Here is an 18,146-nt window from a genome sequence, read left to right as displayed (position 1 = left end):
CTAAATCAAATGCGCATTCTGAATCTGTTTCGCAAACCCGCGCTCCGAAGTTCGCATCTGAATCAAATATTCACAAACGGGCTCCGAGTCGCGATCTGAATCAAATTATTCTCAATACACGCAGACCGAAGTTCCGATCTAAATCGCGAACCCGCAAGAAGTCCTGATCTGAAACAAATGATTTGCGATAAGTAAAATCCGGATCTGAATCAAATGATTTCTGATACGCGAAGTTCCGATCTAAATCCAATGATTCACAAACCCGTTTTGAAGTCCTGATTTGAATCAAATGATTCGCGAACCCGCTTCGAAGTTCGGATCTAAATCAAATGATTCGTGTTCAAAAATAACCAATGAGTTTCGGTTTTTGTCCTATTTAAAACTTGACTCTTCTGCAGTTATATCGTCTACTAAGACCGGCGGAAAATGTAAAGATGCTATTTTCTAGGCCGATAAGATTAGGAACTAAGCACTGCGCCTGCTTCGGCCATATTACGGCAGCAAACTTCCTTGACTATTACGCCAGAATGGGAGTGTAGTTCCTAATCTTATCAGCCTAGAAACTCACAGCTTTACATTTTCCGCCGGTCTTAGTATACGATATAACTGTAGAAGAGTCAAGTTTTAAATAGGACAAATATTGAAACTCGTTGGTCATTTTTGAACACGATGCTATTGGTCTAATAGGATTCAATGATCTATGCTAAGCTATGCTAAAAGTGATATCGCCAGAACAGGAGAACGGCTGAATGGATTTCAAAACGGTAAAAATCAACTTATTAACTCGGGGGGAGGTGGAAAATAAATGTGTATGCTACTGTTATTCCTTCATTAAAAAAAAATAAATAAAATGGAGTGTTCCATTAAGGCTACAAATGATGTTGAAAATAAACAGCTCTTTTGATCTGGTGTTTGTTAGAATCGTTTGAACTGAATGATAGAAGTCATATGCATTATGTTGACAGTTGTCATTATGATCGAGTTTGTAGCTAAATTCACTATATTTTAAATAGTTTGACCAATGCAATTCAGTTGGTGACAGTTCAGTAGGAAACCATCCAGTCATCTCATGCTATTTTAGTGTTATATTTATTAGTATACATTCATTGTAATATATATTTGAGAAATTATTGTTACATTTAGCTTTTAGCTTACATTCACTGAATGAAAGTTATGATTATCGAGGCAACTATAAGGACGTGTTTAGCTTCGTTTAGTTTTGAAGAAAAAACATATTTTGTAAATATATTTATAATGTTTCTTACAGTATTTTATTTCTGCACTATTATAAAAACATCTTATATTTAAATTAATGTATAGGCTATTACATTTAATATTTAGCTTTAATTCTAAATTAAATCTGTGCTATCTTTAAAGTTTAATTGACACCACTTTATGGACTAAACAGGTAACTAAAATATTGCTGTAGTGTTGCTCAACTATAATTAGATTTACAAAAATCCATTGAAACTCTCTCTGAAAAAGTATGATATGTCGCTCTTCAGGAACCTTCAGAGTCTAAAATGATCAATTAGGCGTACTAATAGTATGCAAAGCATTATATAATGCTATAAAGCCTGTTCATTTTAATAAAAGGTATGGCAATGGTTAACTATAAAGAAATATACTAGTGGTGGGCCGTTATCGGCGTTAACGTGCTGCGTTAACGCGAAACTCTTATCGTGCGATAAAAAAAATATCGCCGTTAATCTATTCTCATATTTGGGTTGGGAGCTGGGTCTAAACAACGCAAGCTATGATGACTTTCACCTTGATAGTTTAACGCTAATGTATACCGAATATGGTCACGCGTTTAAGTCTCCTCCACCAAAACACAGACAGGATCGCGTCGTCCTCCATTCATGAAAACCGAATCTACTATAGCGCGAAATGCCACGTAAATTCGTCGTTTTTTGGATTCATAAATCTAATGTTGGTCAGTCACTTAATTCAAATCGCGATATGGACTAGTGTATGTGAAAACTGAAATGCAAAAAGACCGTTTTAATATGAATCTGAAATGTTCCGTTTGCCTAGCTGTATGTATGCATGGCGGAGACGAGCTTTTACTACACGCATACTGAAACACACGTGACGCTCCCGGTAATTTTTGGCATTTTCATCTCACATGAACAGATAAACTCAATCTCCAAAACTGCTGTGAGTGTCACTTTTACCGTTTTATTTGAGAAAACTAGCATCATATCATACTGTATGACACAGAAACGTCACGGCAACCTGTCAAAATAAAAGTAGGCTACGGTGTAACATGTAATGGGCTGGGTAGGTGTTGACGTTAAAAAAAACACAATCTAATAGGTAGAAAAAATAATTTCATTGTTAGTTAGTTAGTAAACACAAGTACATCTAATTGAACATAATTTATTTTCATCAACAAATTATCATAGAACAGCTTTATAAACTTTATGATCCATTCTCAAAGACTTACTTTTAGTCATTATTTGGGTAGCACACATATTCTGAATGCCTTCAGCAGAACTCAAATTAGCCATTTTAATCTAGATTAATCTAGATTAATTCCAAGATTTAATCTAGATTAATCTAGATTAAAAAAATTAATCTATGCCCACCCCTAAAATATACATAGATTCTTAATAGAAAAAACTGTTTCAGCTGACATTATTTGCGGCTGTTCAACACACATCCTCACACAAATAACACAACACTTATAAAGCCTGAGAAAGGTGGCATATAAAAAAAAAAGAAAAAAAGAAAATGTGCAAGATGTGTCTTTATTGTTTATTTTGTCCTCATAAGTAATGATATTTGACACTGATCCGATTTATTAACAGCTTTAAATGTAACAATTGTAGCCTACAGTTTGTCAAAGCAACTTAATATAACAAAAATAAATGCAAAGACAAATATTTTCATAATTGCATTTTTTTTTTTTTTACAAAAAAGATTTTGCCACTATCTAGAAATTGAAAATTCGGATATAATGGACAAGAGATAAATTTGATCTATAAAACCGCTGAAATGAAACACCTTATGACTGTAACATTGCATTGTCCAGTGCACATATATTTACAGTGAAACAGTTTTGCCAACCCAAGCAATGTCATAAAAACTTGCTTCACCAGTCCTCTGCATCGAGATGATAAACAGACAAGTAATAACTTTAAGAACCTCTGCCATCACAACAGTAGATGTGGCCAAGAAATCAGACAACGTCCACACGCAGCTGATGCTGAGGATAAGCGACACATTCTGAATCACCAAAATCCCCACACTGAAGAACTTCATGATGTTCACTGCAAGAGACAAATATATTTAATTAGATCTAAACACTGACAAACACCAGCTTTAGACACACCTAAATAAATGTTTGCTTAATCCAGTGCAAACACACTGCTCGCATGTAGAAACAACTTCCAGGCAATCAAGTTCACTTATTAATGGCATTACACTGAAAAATAATACTAGAATGTGAGAATTAAAGCTTGAAATATGATTATATTGTCAAAAAATATTGCACATGACTTGCCTGATTTAATATCACAGAGAATAACAAACAAAAAAGAAAGTCTGGTTTCTCTAATTCACAATAATCTCATTCTCCTGTAAAATAATGGCAGTCCCACACTATAAAGCTCCACTGTCCATATCAGAAGGTATATGGTACTTTCAAAAGTGTGGTACTTTTTAGTACTTTTTGTTTGAATACAAAAAAGCACCCTGCAGTACCGTACAATTCACCGCTGGCACATATGTTTTTTTATATATATGTCATGCAGTAGAAACGCAACTTGTTTTTTCGGTTGTACGCGAATGGAGAAAACAGACAAAAGAGATGTGGCGAAAAAAAGAAAAGAAAACTTCAACACCCATAATGCACAGCGCTCGATCAGACTATCCGTAAGCGGAGATACAAAAATGCGGAAGTACGATTTGTAGTTTTCACAAAAGCCCTGCAGTTGTCAAAAGTCCACCGGGTGACGTAAAACTTTTGATAGCTCCCGGACTTTTTTCTGATAAACAAACGGGGATATCTTGGTGCAGATAACACGGAAAATGAATACACATCATTCATTTACTTAGCCTGCTTACATGTATTAACAACACAAAGCTGGCTAAAAATCGGCGAATGCACCCTTTAAGCAGTCTGATGTTTATATAAGAGATTAATAAGTTATGCTTCTTACTGTCTTCCAGTCTTCGGGCAGATGTTTTGTCCTCAGTGCTATTGACAAGGTTTTCACTGGCTGCTGCTGCCATCATTATCATCATCAACATCAAACGATTCGATTAAGCGATCCGCTCGATGAAGCACATCAGATGTGATTGTGATCGAAAGAAGGGTTGCAGTCCCACAAAATCGCTTCCCGTAACTGTCCGTGGGAGTTTTTCTTTTTTTCTTGGAACTTTTTTTTTTCTTGAGCTTCCATTTTCCAATTTATTTTTTAAATATTGAAATATTTACTAGTTTACCACCCTCTGCTTAACTTTTATGTAGCTGAACGATCCTCATAATACAATTGGAAAAACAAGTTCACACAAACACACATTATATTGCAAAGACTTATTGCACTGCGCTACATAGGCCAATAGAGGGCAGCAACACCTTAGAGATTTCACACGGTCATTATTTTCTGAGACAAGCAACTATGTGATTTTTTTTACCTTGAAATATCAGTTTTAAAAGAATTCTAATGCCACATATAACTTTTAAGGTTAATTAGGGTTGATAAGGCAAATAGCGTCTGTTTCCCACATTCCTTCCCAAACGTAGAGTGGACAATTAATGTCCTTTTTTTCTTATACATGTCCTGGTCGGACATATATTGCCCCGGAATGTCCATGTTTGGGCTTTGCTTTTTTATATTTACGTCCTTTTTACAATCCTTATATATTATGCGTACGCAAATTTGCATTGCTGTGCATGTTCTTAATTCTATTTTTTACGCCAAATGAAGGCTATATGATTGTGGCCAAACAATTCAATTTTTGTTTCATCTGACCATGAAACAGAAGACTAGAAGTCTTCTTCTTTGTCCAGACGAGCATTTGCAAAGACCAGGCGAATTTTGTATGCCTTATCTGGAGAAGTGGTGTCCTCCTTGGTCTGTGTCTGTAAAACCCAGCGGTGTGCAGTGTCCGTTGGACTGTCTGCCTTGCCACCAGCAGAGCCCAGATTCATCAGGATGGCCTTGGTGGTGATCCTTGGATTCTTTTTTTTTTTTTTTTTACCTCTCTCCCTATCCTCCTGGCCAGCACAGGTGTCACTTTTGGCTTCCGACCACGTCCTCTGAGATTTTTTTTTACAGTGCGGAACATTTTGTATTTTTTAATAATACTTTTCCCTGTAGCCACTGGAACTTCAGAACATTTCGATATGGTCTTATAGCCCTTTCCTGACTTGTGAGCAGCCACAATGCGTAGCCGCAGGTCCTCAGTGAGCTCCTTTGTCTTAGCCATGACTGTCCACAAACCAGCAGCAGAGAGCTTCTGTTTTCCACCTATTGAGTTGATTAAAACAGCTGTTTCCAATGAATCAGGGTAATTAGGATGCTTTAGAACAGCTTGGACTATTTGGAATGGTATAGAACTTTGGATTTTCCCATAGACTGTGACAGTTTGCAAAGGGTGTGAATAATTTTGGACATGCCACAATGATGCCTCTTGTACATTGTCTTCTTGTCTTTTGGGAGAAGCCTGTGTCATTTCCGGTCAAAAATAAATAAAATGGTTAAATAAAAGTAACTTTAAGTCAGAATTTGCCAGGGGTATGAATAATTTCGGGCTTGACTGTATGTGTGTACTGTGTATTATGTATATACACACACATCCATGTATATATTTCAGAAAAATGTTTATATATTAAATATATTTATATATAATATAAACTATATAAATATATACATGTAAATATTTTCTAAATATATACTGTATGTGTGTATTTATATATAGATAATAAATATACACAGTACACACACATTATGTAAAGAAAAACTTTTATTTTGAATGCGATTATTCACGATTAATCGTTTGACAGCACTAAAAATGAATGTACAGCTACCTACTGTAAGTATTTATGTCAGGGAATTTCACTTGTCTAACTGTACCTAGGGGCTTTCAAGTCCCAAAATACCCCAAACTACACAAAATTGCTTTAAGGCTCAAGTTGTTTTCTATACATAATCTAAATATATAACATTTAAAAAATATATGTTTAATTCGTAATGTAATAAGACGAATGTAAGGTCTACTAGTGTATGCATTCAGTTGGCCAAGCTGCAATTTTTCTAGAACAAACAATACGGAAATATCAGTTCTTTCATTACAGTAAATCAGGCACGTGAACATGCTAAAAATACATTCCTTCTTGACTTGTCGGGAATAACTAAACTGAATGGTTTGACTGGAGAGGCCAGTTTAAAACTTGATGAACGAAAACTATGATCTCCATTCGGCAGCAGTTTCTCTTTTTATCTTCTTTGCATGAGAAATGGATAAAAAGAAATGGATAAAAAAGGACAAGACAGGTGTTTCTTCAAATACAGATATTTTCCATCTATATTTTTTATTCATAGAATCGTATAAATTAAACAGCATGTGACAACAGCCACAGCACATTGTTGAATACACAAGTATTTACAGCTAAACTGTTGTGCCAACCCAAGCGAAAACCGCAAGGATTTTTTTCGTAACACAAAATGTAAGAAAATACCCCAGTGTTATGTCATGTTGGGAAAGGTCCAATCCACATACAATCAATTTTGTAGTCTCAATTCAAACATTTTGAATAGGTCCAGATTTCAAATCAAAATCTAATTCATTTGGCATTATGCATGTTTACCTTACATAAAACAGTAAGGCAGATCTCTTTGGTGTGTTATAATGAAATCGAACAATCAGGAAAAGCCCGCAGGCCCTTTTCAGTAAACATCAACAGTGGGTTAGTGGTTGAAACCCTCATGACATTAGTTAACATGCTGACCTTTGGGAACTTCCAACAAAACGACACACATCTGAGATGGTTCAGTACAAAGCGTCCTGACAACATTCTTTAAGTTACAGCGCAGGTATTTCACAAACAAAAGAGACAGAAACCAAAAGCCGGCTTAGTAATGGCTCTGAGGAATCCATCTAGGGAATTGGTTCATTTAGAGTAAACAGGATCCACAGGAATGTTCCTCTTCTCTTCTGTCGCACCTTCTTGTTGATAAATGGGAACAGATTCACATGAGCCTGAATTATTGTTCCGCCAGCCCTTCCGTCAAAAGACTGGAAAGCAGATCCAAAGTCTTTTTATTAAACCCCTTAGAACAGGGACAGAATATCACTGTACAAAATAAACCTGTAAAACCAGGTATCTGCAAGTCCACCTACTGTCACTTAAGTCAGTTAGAACTTCAAATAAACAAAACAAACGCAGTTCTTACGGCTTCTGAAACTTCTTGCGAAAATAAATTAGTACAAGGCTGAAAATAATAAATAATCAGCAATAAGTTAAAAAACAAGAAACGTTGCATTGAGCTGTGACAGTTGTAGTCGTGGGAAATGTTCATTCATAATTCATAAAGTAAACCTGCAGCAATCCAGGGCTATTTCGGGGTTCTCAAAGTATAGATCCCATATGAAACGACATCAAAGGCAGTCAAACAAAAAAATAAATAAGGAAGAATCCAGAAGCCAGCAACTAGAGTTCAGGAAGTCCAGTGTAAAACAAAACAGTGTGTGTGAAAGTTCTGAATCGAGTCCAAAAGTCCTTCAGGATTTAAAGGCTTGGCTTAATATTGCTTTCTGCTTGCAAATCTCCAATGTCCTCAGAGCTCTCCATCATCCAAGGATGCTGCAAAATCTGCTCCAAACTAGGCCGGTCCTCCGGCCTGTACGAAAGGCACCAGCGAATCAGAGTCTGGCATTCTGAAACGAAAGAATAAACATTGAATAAACCTGGCACTGCATACTAGCTCTGTGATGAATTTGCATATGTTGTTCCATTGTTAAGTAAATGTGCAAATGTAAATGTTCTTTAGCAACAAATCTGCTTGATTACATTGGAACAGCATTTGCATAATTTGCAACCCATTTGAGTTTCATAATGTGAAGTATTTGCAAGTTACACAAGTAGAAAAACAAGAATAAAACGTTGGGTAGGACCTATCAGTTTTATATAAAGTGATAAAAATGTTCAAAATTGAACATTCTGTCATAGTTTACTGACGTTTTAAGCATTTGGATGAACATATATGTGACCCTGGACCACAAAACCAGTCTTAAGTAGCACGGGTATATTTGTAGCAATAGCCAAAAATACATTGTATGGGTCAAAATGATCTATTTTATGCCTAAAATCATTAGGATATTAAGTAAAGATCATGTTCCATGAACATATTTTGTACATTTCCTACCATAAACATATCTAAACTTAATTTTTGATTAGTAATATGCATTGCTAAGAACTTCATTTGAACAACTTTACATTTGTTTTGCACCCTCAGATTCCAGATGTTCAAATAGTTTATATTTAAAGCTTATTTATTCAGCTTTTAGATACCTTCCAATTTCAGAAAATTGATCCTTATGACTGGTTTAGTGGTCCATGGTGACATTTGAAAAAACCCAAGTCAATGGGACCCAAACTGTTTTGAAGGTTTTTAAACATGAGGGTGAGTAAATGATGACAGAATGTTTATTTTGAGTGTTCTGTCTCTTTAAGAAAGTAGAGTTCATTCAGTTTGAAAGCTCACCTTGGGAGATGCGTTTAGTGAAACTTGGAGTGGCTTGTATAATATCGGCGTCCCGCTCAAAGGGAATGTCTCCACACACCATGTCAAACAGAAGCACGCCCAGCGACCACACAGTGAGCGGACGAGCGCTGTAGCGCTGCTGTAGGATCCACTCTGGAGGGCTGTAGACTCTAGTTCCTAAACAGACAAGAGGAGTCATTAGAAACAGTTTCACATTTGTGATATATTCACACATATGCAATAACCTCCCAAAAGCAGGCTTACCTTCAAAGTCAGTGTAGATGGAGTCCTTCAGGACAGCACCAGATCCAAAGTCAATGATTTTGATGTCTCCGGTGCGGGTGTCAACAAGAATGTTTTCATCTTTGATGTCCCTGTGGACGATTCCCTTGGAGTGGCAGAACTGCAAGGCTTCAATGACCTGTTTGAAGAACCTGAACAGAACAATTCTCATTAGTATCGTGGTTTACAATTAGAACCGAATGTCAAAAGGCATTTTTGCGTTTTCGCACCTCTGTGCAATGGGCTCCTCCAGGGCTCCACGTTCAGTGATGAAGTCAAACAGGTCTTGGCAGTGTTGGGGTTTCTCAAACACGATGAGGTATCCCTGACCAGGCATCTCAAACCAGTCGAGCATGCGAATGATCCCGCGGTGACCGGGTAGTGACCCCGACCCTCCACTGAGACAGAGGAGGAGAGCGATCTCCATTGGGACTGTGTTTGTTGTACCAGGCTGTGAAAGGCAAATAAAAAACAACGGTCATTATTCACTTTGAATTCTGATTATTTTCCACCGGAAACGACGTTATGATTTTAAAAAATCCCTAGAAAATTCAACACATGGCACTACAGGTGTAATCCAAAACAGGGTTTCTCCCAGGGTAATTAAAAGGGGAAGTATTTTATGTCACATATTTACAATCTATAAATACACTTCTTGTTTTCAAACCAGATATATCTCGTCAATCAAATCTATTACTATTAGCTCCTGACACACAAGGGAAAGTCCACTTAAGTTTCCCTCTTAGGGTGTTTTGAAAACTCCGTAGCGTCACGCCTACGTCACTTTCTGTATTAGGACGATGTTCCGGTAAAAAAAAAAAAAAAAAAATCCCTAAAACAATCGGAAGAGGGCGCTACGACGCATATTTCATTGTTTATATTCAAGATCCTGACAAATTGAAACTACTTTAATTCTGCTTAAAAAAAAAAACAATAACTGAAAGAAAATAAATGTGAGGGATTACTCACCAGTTTGGCCCATTGCTGAATTCTATCACGGGATATTTGTTTGATAGCGACCTGAAATGACAACAAAAGTAATTTAGAAAACAAACTAAAGAAGCTATAAATACGAATGTTTGCATTTTATGCAATTGTATATCATTTTTACCTGTTGTCCGTCTGAAATGCGCTGTCCGGTGAACACAGAACCGAATCCCCCGCTTCCAAGGAGGGTTCCCATTTTATATTGCTTTTCAAAGTTGTCTTTCCCTGAAGGTAAACACAATTAAATTTAATTAAGATGCAACACAACCATTCTAAATTGTGCTTCTGGTTTCATATGAAAATTAGCACAAGCGCATATTGAATTTAATTGTTGATAAAATTCAAAATAATACTTTTTCTAGTTGTTAGGTATTTTATTGAGCTTACCATTTTTTGCTCTCACGGCTTCCAGCTGATCCAAACGCAGGTCAACAATCCTTTTATCCAGCATTTTCGTTTTTTATCCGGATAGAAAGTCTAAAAACAAACAAATGTCTTCAGCTAGTACAGTAAGCCGCCTCAGCAAAACATATCCATGGTTAATCTGTTATGCTTCGTCGCTGTCTGTTTTCAGTTCAATTCAAATTCCGCCGTTTGCTGTAAGTTAAGCGTCTGCGTGACTTCTCCGTCTAGCACTCGCACACTTCTGAAGCAGCCAAACATCGGTTTGTTGATGTTTTTAAGTTTACATGCGTAAACACGCCCAACTCTGGCGAGACCGCCCAATCGCCGGCAACACGCTTGGAGTGTTTTGAAATGACAGCCAATCACAGCGCTGAATTTTTTAAAGATTTGAATATTAATGAGCGGTGGTAAAAATTCTAAGAATCTCACCGGCTTTTACGCCCAACGTCCCACAGAAATAGCGCGCGCGCGCAATGACAGGAATATCTTTGAGGTTTTTTTCAACACTTACATTTTTGAATTCACCCTTGCGTTAATGCAAGATATTCTAGCCATTCTCTTCAAATAGTCTAAAAAGAAACTGTAAGAACAGAACAGAATTTAAAAAGAAGTTAGCTGAGATAGTAACAATTTAAACAGATACTAGATACTCATACGAAATAGATATTAGCAGTTAGTACATTTAAGTACTACTAAACAAATAGACTAGAAAAACAAACTGCATTTAGAAAAAAACTGAAACAGGTACAATTGTAATGCATTCAATTTTGAAGTGAATCTAAACACCAGATCATTATATAGAATTATAAGGCACATGTTTAGTTTTTTTTCCCTCTTAGACACTAGATATGCAAATAACAAGTTTCAGTAAATAACAAATAGCTAGTCACTAGTGAAAATGAAAGATACTAGTCACTACTGGATTATTTACTAGTGATTTTAAAAAGTCAAAAAGGAGATAATATACAGTGAAGTTGAAACATGGTCATTTAGCAAAAATATTGCACACATTGCACATATTAACAGAGATGATCTTAGACCAGTTTGAAGGGCATAATGACTCATCCTTTAGCTTGCTCTGTGCATGTGGGACAGTCCCAAATCAGCTATTTACAAAATCGAATGCGGTTTCGTCTCCACGATGATATACCAAGAAAAGCGGAACCTTAATAGCTAAACGATGGTGCTTGATAATGCTTCATCTGCACATACCAAGACCTGACTTGGCTGAAATGCCCTTTCAGACACTTGACTAGTAGACTTCAGCATTGCATTGAAGTTGCATGCATTTCTACATACATAATTTTCAGACACACCTCATTCTTTAATATTAAACTGTTTTCCACATTTTAAAGTCATAGCAAAGTCATCAAAAGTATGACACATTTACATACAGTTGATGTTTACACAAAAGTTTACACACACCTTGAAGAATCTGCAAAATGTTATTTTAGCAAAATAAGAAGGATCATATAAAATGCATGTTATTTTTTGTTTAGTACTGACTTGAATAAGATATTTCACATTAAAAAATATATAAAAATAACCCAATTCAAAAGTTTACATACACTTGATTTTTAATACTGTGTTGTTACTTGAATGATCCACAGCTGTGTTTTTTTGTTTAGTGATAGTTGTTTATGAGTCCCTTGTTTGTCCTGAACAGTTAAACTACCCGCTGTTCTTCAGAAAAATCCTCCAGGTCCCACAAATTCTTTGGTTTTTCAGCATTTTTGTGTATTTGAACTCTTTGTAACACTTACTGTATGATTTTGAGATCCATCTTTTCACATTGAGGACAACTGAGGGACTCATACGCAACTATTACAGAAGGTTCAGACACTCACTGATGCTTTAGAAAGATACACAATGCATAAAGAGCTGGGGTGAAAACTTTTAGAATTTGAAGATCAGGGTAAATTTAACTTATTTTGTCTGGCAAACATGTAAATATCTTCTGTAGCTTCTGAAGGACAGTACTAAATGGGAAAAAATGTGATATTAAGGCAAAACAAGAAAAATGTACACATCCTCATTCTGTTCAAAAGTTTACACCCCTGCATCATGTTTCCTTCTGGAGCATCTGTGAGCGATTGAACCCTCTGTAATAGTTGCATAAGAGTCCCTCAGTTGTCCTCAGTGTGAAAAGATGGGTCTCAAAATCATAGTTACTGTTGGAAAGGGTTCAAATACACAAAAATGCTGCAAAACCAAAGAATCTGTGGGACCTAAACAGATTTTTCTGAAGAACAGCAGGCAGTTTAACTGTTCAGGACAAACAAGGAACTCATGAACAACTATCACTAAACAAAAAAACACAGCTGTGGATCATTCAGGTAACAACACAGTTTTAAGAATCATGTGTACATAAACTTTTTATAAATTCAACAATTATTTTCTTTTGTAAAATATCTTATTCAGGTCAGTACTAAATAAAAAACAACATTCATTTTGTATGATCCCTCTTATTTTGCTAAAATAATTACCAAACGAAACGTAGTGACCAATCAAGCCTGTATAAAAAGGATGGCAACAAATAAGTATATTTCTTCAGAAAGTTCTTTTTTTATTCCAAGAAAAAAAAGAGCATTTTCATCCCAAACAAGAAAATAAAACAAGATTATATTAATCAATTAATTAAGAGGATAAAGTATGACTTTTTTTTCAATAACTTTTCGTTTGCCCGTGTTTTCTATAATGATATCAGTCATGTTTATTTTCACATGCACCTAAAGAAGTCCAATGATGGTGTGAATGGCATAAGAAAGAAAAGGAGTGGTTAGGTGAGTATCACAACAATGGGCCATTACTGCTGGATGGCTGAGGCCAGTGATGGACTGATGGATGGGTGTGGGGGAAGGAAAGAGAGGACGATGTGAACTGTATGATGATGGAGAGAATGCGACTGGTTTGATCCCCATGTATCTGCCTCCTGCTTCGGGTGCAGATTGTGCCTCGACCCTCCATTATCAACTGCTGTCTGGAGAAGGTTCTCTATGCATGGCGTTTTTCTTCATGCTATCGAGGTATTCCTGTTGTGACACGGCCAGGACGGACGCCAATATCTCGTCGTCCTCCCAGTCTGTTAGGCCTGTTGCAAAACAAGAGCAACAAAACACATCATAGTTTGCTCACCTAGATAAAAATCATTATATAAATTAAGTCAAAACACACTTAGTCTCTTATGCTACCCAAGGCTGTATTTTTTAATCAAAGATAAAGTAAAAACAGCAATATTCTGAAATATTATTACATTTCAGAATATTTTAAAATGTAATTTATTGCTGATGCAAAGCAGAGTTTTCAGCATCATTACTCTATAGTCACATAATCTGTCAGAAAGAATTTTAATATGCTGATTTGCTGCTCAATCATCATTCATTTTTTAAGGATTCGTTGAGCAATAAAGAACAAAAGAACTATTTATTTGAAACAGAAGTACAGTAAATGTCTATCATTAAATTTGATCAGTTTAATACAACCTTTGTGAATAAAAGGATTAATTTATTAGATTTCTGAAGGATTATGTGACAGTAATGATGCTGAAAACTCAGCTTTGCGTCACAGAAATGAAATACATTTTACAATATTATCATAGAAAAGAGTTATTTTAACTTGTAATTATTAAGATATTAAGTGTATTAAGTTATTAAAACTTGTAACTCGTTTCTATTGTTATATTATTTCTGTGATGCAATGCTGAATTTTCAGCATCATTACTGTCACATAATCCTTCAGAAATCAAAAAAAAAATTAATCCTTTTATTCACAAAGGTTGTATTAAACTGATCTAATTTAATTCAAATAAATACTGTTATTGTTCTTTATTCCTCAAGGAATCCTTAAAAATTGAATGATGATTGAGCAGCAAATCAGCATATTAAAATGATTTCTGAAGGATCATGTGACTGAAGACTGGAGTAATGACGCTGAAAACTCAGCTTTTTAATTATCTATTTTTGAGCAAATAAATTCAGCCTTGGTGAGCAGAAGAGACTTGCAAAACATGCATTATTCCAAACTCCAAAGGCCGACGATACAGTAAAAACAAAGTGTCCAACATAAACAGAAACTTCATTAAAAGAGCAGCTTTTATTATTCTCAAATGCGCATTATAGCAATAATAAAGAATGAGTAGGTGTGTCTATCTTTTAAAGACTGGTGTATATCCATTTGTAAAAACCATTCACTCCCTATTTGCACCTTCTTAAGTTCTTAGCCACAACAAAGCTGATGTCAACAGTAAGTGGGGTGTGCCGATACTCAGCCGCAATCAAGTGTATTTAACTGCAAGTAACGACTGTACATGCTGCTTTCTGCATGAGTGCTGGGTACAATCGCCACAGCTCCAAGCTGAATCACATGGATCAAATCACAGATTCATGCCGTGTGAGATGAATGAGGAAGGCGAGCGAGTGCCATGACTAACATGGCATTCCTGAGCCCTGGATTCCTTCATACTGAATCAGGCAAGACAGCTAGACGGACTGGCAGGCATGATTCAGCTTCCTCACCAAAAGCAGTAGGGGACATCTCTTGCATAATGGCCCGATAGCCCAGTGCTGGATACAGAGACACCAGAGAAGACGAGGTGGGTCTGTCTGGTCCAACACAAGCCTGGTTACTGGGACCTGAACGGCGAGACAGAACACAGGAAATCTTTATTTCGAAACACTAAAGTTCAGACACTGAGTTTCTATCTACAAGGTTTCTTCTGCAGTGTTTTTTGGTCATTTTCATAAAAACACCACACACAATTTTTTATTTATTTTGCATTAAGAAACTTTTGTATTTTTTTGTTTTAATTGCAAGTTTATATCTCGCAATTTTTACTTTTTTTTCGGAATTGCAAGTTTATATCTTTATATTTTTTCTACCAATTTTGACTTTTTTCTTCAGAATTGCAAGTTTATATCTCACAATTCTGACTTTTTTCTTGCAATTTTGACTTTTTTTCAGAATTCCAAGTTTATATCTTTATATTTTTTCTACCAATTTTGACTTTTTTCTTCAGAATTGCAAGTTTATATCTCGCAATTCTGAGTTTTTTTCCTCGCAATTCTGACTTTTAAATTGGAACTGCAAGTTTATATGTGGCAATTCTGACTTTTTTCTTGCAATTTCGACTTTTTTTTCAGAATTCCAAGTTTATATCTTACAATTCTGATTTTTTCTAGCAATTTTAACTTTTTTCTTCAGAATTGCAAGTTTATATCTCGCAATTCTGAGTTTTTTTCCTCGCAATTCTGACTTTTAAATTGGAACTGCAAGTTTATATGTGGCAATTCTGACTTTTTTCTTGCAATTTCGACTTTTTTTTTCAGAATTCCAAGTTTATATCTTACAATTCTGATTTTTTTCTAGCAATTTTGACTTTTTTCTTCAGAATTGCAAGTTTATATCTCGCAATTCTGAGTTTTTTTCCTCGCAATTCTGACTTATTTTCTCGCAATTCAGATTTTTAAATTGGAACTGCAAGTTTATATGTGGCAATTCTGACTTTTTTCCCCCTCACAATTCTGACTTTTTTCTTGCAATTTTGCCTTTTTTTTCGAAATTGCCAGTTTATATCTTGTGATTCTGACTTTCTTTCTGCAGTTGCGAGTTATAAGAAACTTTTGTCTCGTTTTTTAAAGGCATTTTTAGTAACACTAAAATTAAGCAAACATACCCACAAATATTCATTACTGTAATTACTTAATGATAATTCTCATTATATATGCATTACTGTTGTACGGTGCCATAATAATTGCTGTAATACTGGTAATGAATATATTTTTGTTTATATACTGTTCAAAAGTTAGGGGCTCTTTTTCTGGAAAAAGACATTTGTTTCTTATTTAGCAAGGATGACTTCAAATGATCAAAAGTGACAGTAAAGACGTTTTTCATTTTACAAAAGATTTCTGTTTCAAATAAATGTTGAACTTTATATTCATCAAATAATTATGGAAAAATGTATCATTGTTTCCACAAAAATATCAAGTCAAAACCAAATGTTTTCAACATTGATAATAAGAAATGTCTCTTGAGCAGGAAATCAGCATAATACAATGATATTTAAAATAAAAAGCAGCAATTCTGACTTTTGTCCTTGCAATTTTGAGTTTATATTTCGCAATTCTGACTTCTTCCGGAATTGCAAGCTTTTATCTCGAAATTCTGACTTTTTTTTTTAGGAATTGCTCTTGACTATTTTCCTCACAATTCTGACTTTTTTTCAGAATTGCAAGTTTATATCTTGCAATTCTGACTTTTTTTCCTCGCAATTTTGACTTTTTAATTGGAACTGCAAGTTTATATCTTGCAATTCTGACCTTTTTCTTGCAATTCTGACTTCTTCTTTTTTTTTTCGGAATTACGAGTTTATATTTTACGATTCTGACTTTCTTCTGCCCAAACTCACAGTTGCGAGTTATAGAGTTAAATTTTGAGAGGACAAAAAGACTGATATGCTCTCAGAAATATCTCACAATTCTGAGAAAAAAAGTCTGAACTGTGAGTTTATCTCTCACAATTCTCACTTTATTTCTCAGAACTGCAAGTTTATTTCTTGCAGGTCTGACCTTATAACTCACAATTGTGAGTTTATATTACACAATCCTGACCTCATTTCTCAGAATTGGGAGGTTTCATCTCACAAATCTGAGAAAAAAAAAAGTCAAAAAGTGCAATTAGCTTTTTTATTTTTTATTCAGTGGCAGAAATGAGCTTCCATACCGAAACCTGGAGTAATGATGCTGAAAATTCAGCTTTGCATCACAGGAATAAATTACATTTTAAGATATAATAAAATAGAAAACAGTACATTTGAATTGCAATAACATTTCACAATATGACCATTTTTACTGTATGTTTGATCAAAGAAATGCAGTCTTGATGAGCAAAAGAGACTTCTACCAGAAATATTAAAAATCATACTCAACCCCATCTTCTGAATGGTAGTTTACATAACAGAATTACAACAGGTGTTCTTTGACCAAAATATAATTACTCATTTAATTCCTTCAGTTTTTGAGGAGAAATACAACCCATGTTTTTCACAGGTCTCCTTATAATCAGGTTAATTATCCGAACACCATGCATTTACCCTAAAAATTGGCCTGCTGGAGGAAATGCTGTAGGAAATGTATCATACTGATAGTTTTAATGACACTGTGCTTATTGCAAAACACTGATAACAGACCTGGCGCACAGGGCGATGGGGGTTTGGATAGTGCGAGGGCCGCTCCGGCCGGGGAGGGGGGCTTAGCGGTTGTGTCCGAGTGCGAAGGATCAGGAATCTCCGGAGAGGGGGCGGAGCTGCGTTGCCGTGGGGATCGGGCATTCCATTCTTCCAAACCACTGGAGGCCGCAGCCGTGGCAGAGCTGCACGTAGCGCTGGCCTTACGAGGCTGAGGGAGTGACAAAAGTAAACACATTCATTCACAAATGATAAATGCACAGGAACATCGTAACTTCAAAGTCTGTCACTCGAAACAGTAAACATTCTTATATAAGGACATTCTTATATTGCTTAGAGAAAATGACTATTCAGTTCAGAAGCACGCTTCTGTGAGTCAGTCCAAAATGTGATTTATAAGAAACCCTATTGCTTCTGTGAAGAAGGGTCTTCTAGCACGCTTTGAAAATGATTGACACTGCTGTCAGTCAGTCCAAAATGTGATTTATAAGAAACCCTATTGCTTTTGTGAAGAAGGGTCTTCTGTACAGCTGGTTGAAGTGTGAAAACGCAAACCACACAGGTTGCATGTA

The 18,146-nt window shown here is 35.7% G+C and overlaps 2 protein-coding genes and 1 long non-coding RNA gene across 3 annotated transcripts in view; all 3 read right to left on the bottom strand.

Annotated features, from left to right (window-relative positions):
• Positions 1–2,741: 2,741 nt before the first annotated feature.
• LOC141286509 (uncharacterized) lies at positions 2,742–4,478 on the bottom strand. Its single transcript, XR_012339277.1, has 2 exons — positions 4,167–4,478; positions 2,742–3,275 (listed from the first exon to the last, which is right to left on the bottom strand). It is a non-coding gene; the product is annotated as an uncharacterized lncRNA (long non-coding RNA).
• Positions 4,479–6,509: 2,031 nt separating this feature from the next.
• On the bottom strand, positions 6,510–12,801 carry LOC141286898 (serine/threonine-protein kinase pim-2-like). The gene is made up of 7 exons (XM_073819020.1): positions 10,374–12,801; positions 10,111–10,211; positions 9,969–10,019; positions 9,230–9,450; positions 8,982–9,151; positions 8,718–8,894; positions 6,510–7,890 (listed from the first exon to the last, which is right to left on the bottom strand). Exons 1-7 carry the CDS (start codon positions 10,435–10,437, stop codon positions 7,742–7,744), a joined length of 933 nt encoding a protein of 310 aa, XP_073675121.1. The 5' UTR covers positions 10,438–12,801; the 3' UTR covers positions 6,510–7,741.
• A 131-nt stretch (positions 12,802–12,932) lies between these two features.
• LOC141286897 (OTU domain-containing protein 5-A) overlaps positions 12,933–18,146 on the bottom strand; it is a 38,050-nt gene continuing 32,836 nt past the window's right edge. The window contains exons 7-9 of the mRNA XM_073819019.1: positions 17,578–17,785; positions 14,906–15,022; positions 12,933–13,482 (exon numbers count right to left, since the gene is read on the bottom strand). Coding sequence (XP_073675120.1) covers positions 13,361–13,482; positions 14,906–15,022; positions 17,578–17,785 — 447 coding nt within the window. The 3' untranslated portion in view covers positions 12,933–13,360. The remainder of the gene's footprint in view (positions 13,483–14,905; positions 15,023–17,577; positions 17,786–18,146) is intronic.

This window comes from Garra rufa, chromosome 15 (genome assembly GCF_049309525.1).
Source record: "Garra rufa chromosome 15, GarRuf1.0, whole genome shotgun sequence".
In the NCBI taxonomy this organism is placed as follows: Eukaryota; Metazoa; Chordata; class Actinopteri; order Cypriniformes; family Cyprinidae; genus Garra; species Garra rufa.
The sequence above is the reverse complement of the archived record's forward strand: the minus strand, read 5'-3'. Positions and strand labels throughout refer to the sequence as shown.

Bases quoted from the DNA above. Each gene is read 5' to 3' on its own strand.
- LOC141286898 (XM_073819020.1), bottom strand. From the start codon at position 10,437: ATGCTGGATAAAAGGATTGTTGACCTGCGTTTGGATCAGCTGGAAGCC. The intron at 9,451-9,968 runs GTGAGTAATCCC...TGCCTTTCACAG, and splicing joins TTCAGCAATGGGCCAAACTG to CCTGGTACAACAAACACAGT. The intron at 7,891-8,717 runs GTGAGCTTTCAA...CTTTCGTTTCAG, and splicing joins CACTAAACGCATCTCCCAAG to AATGCCAGACTCTGATTCGC.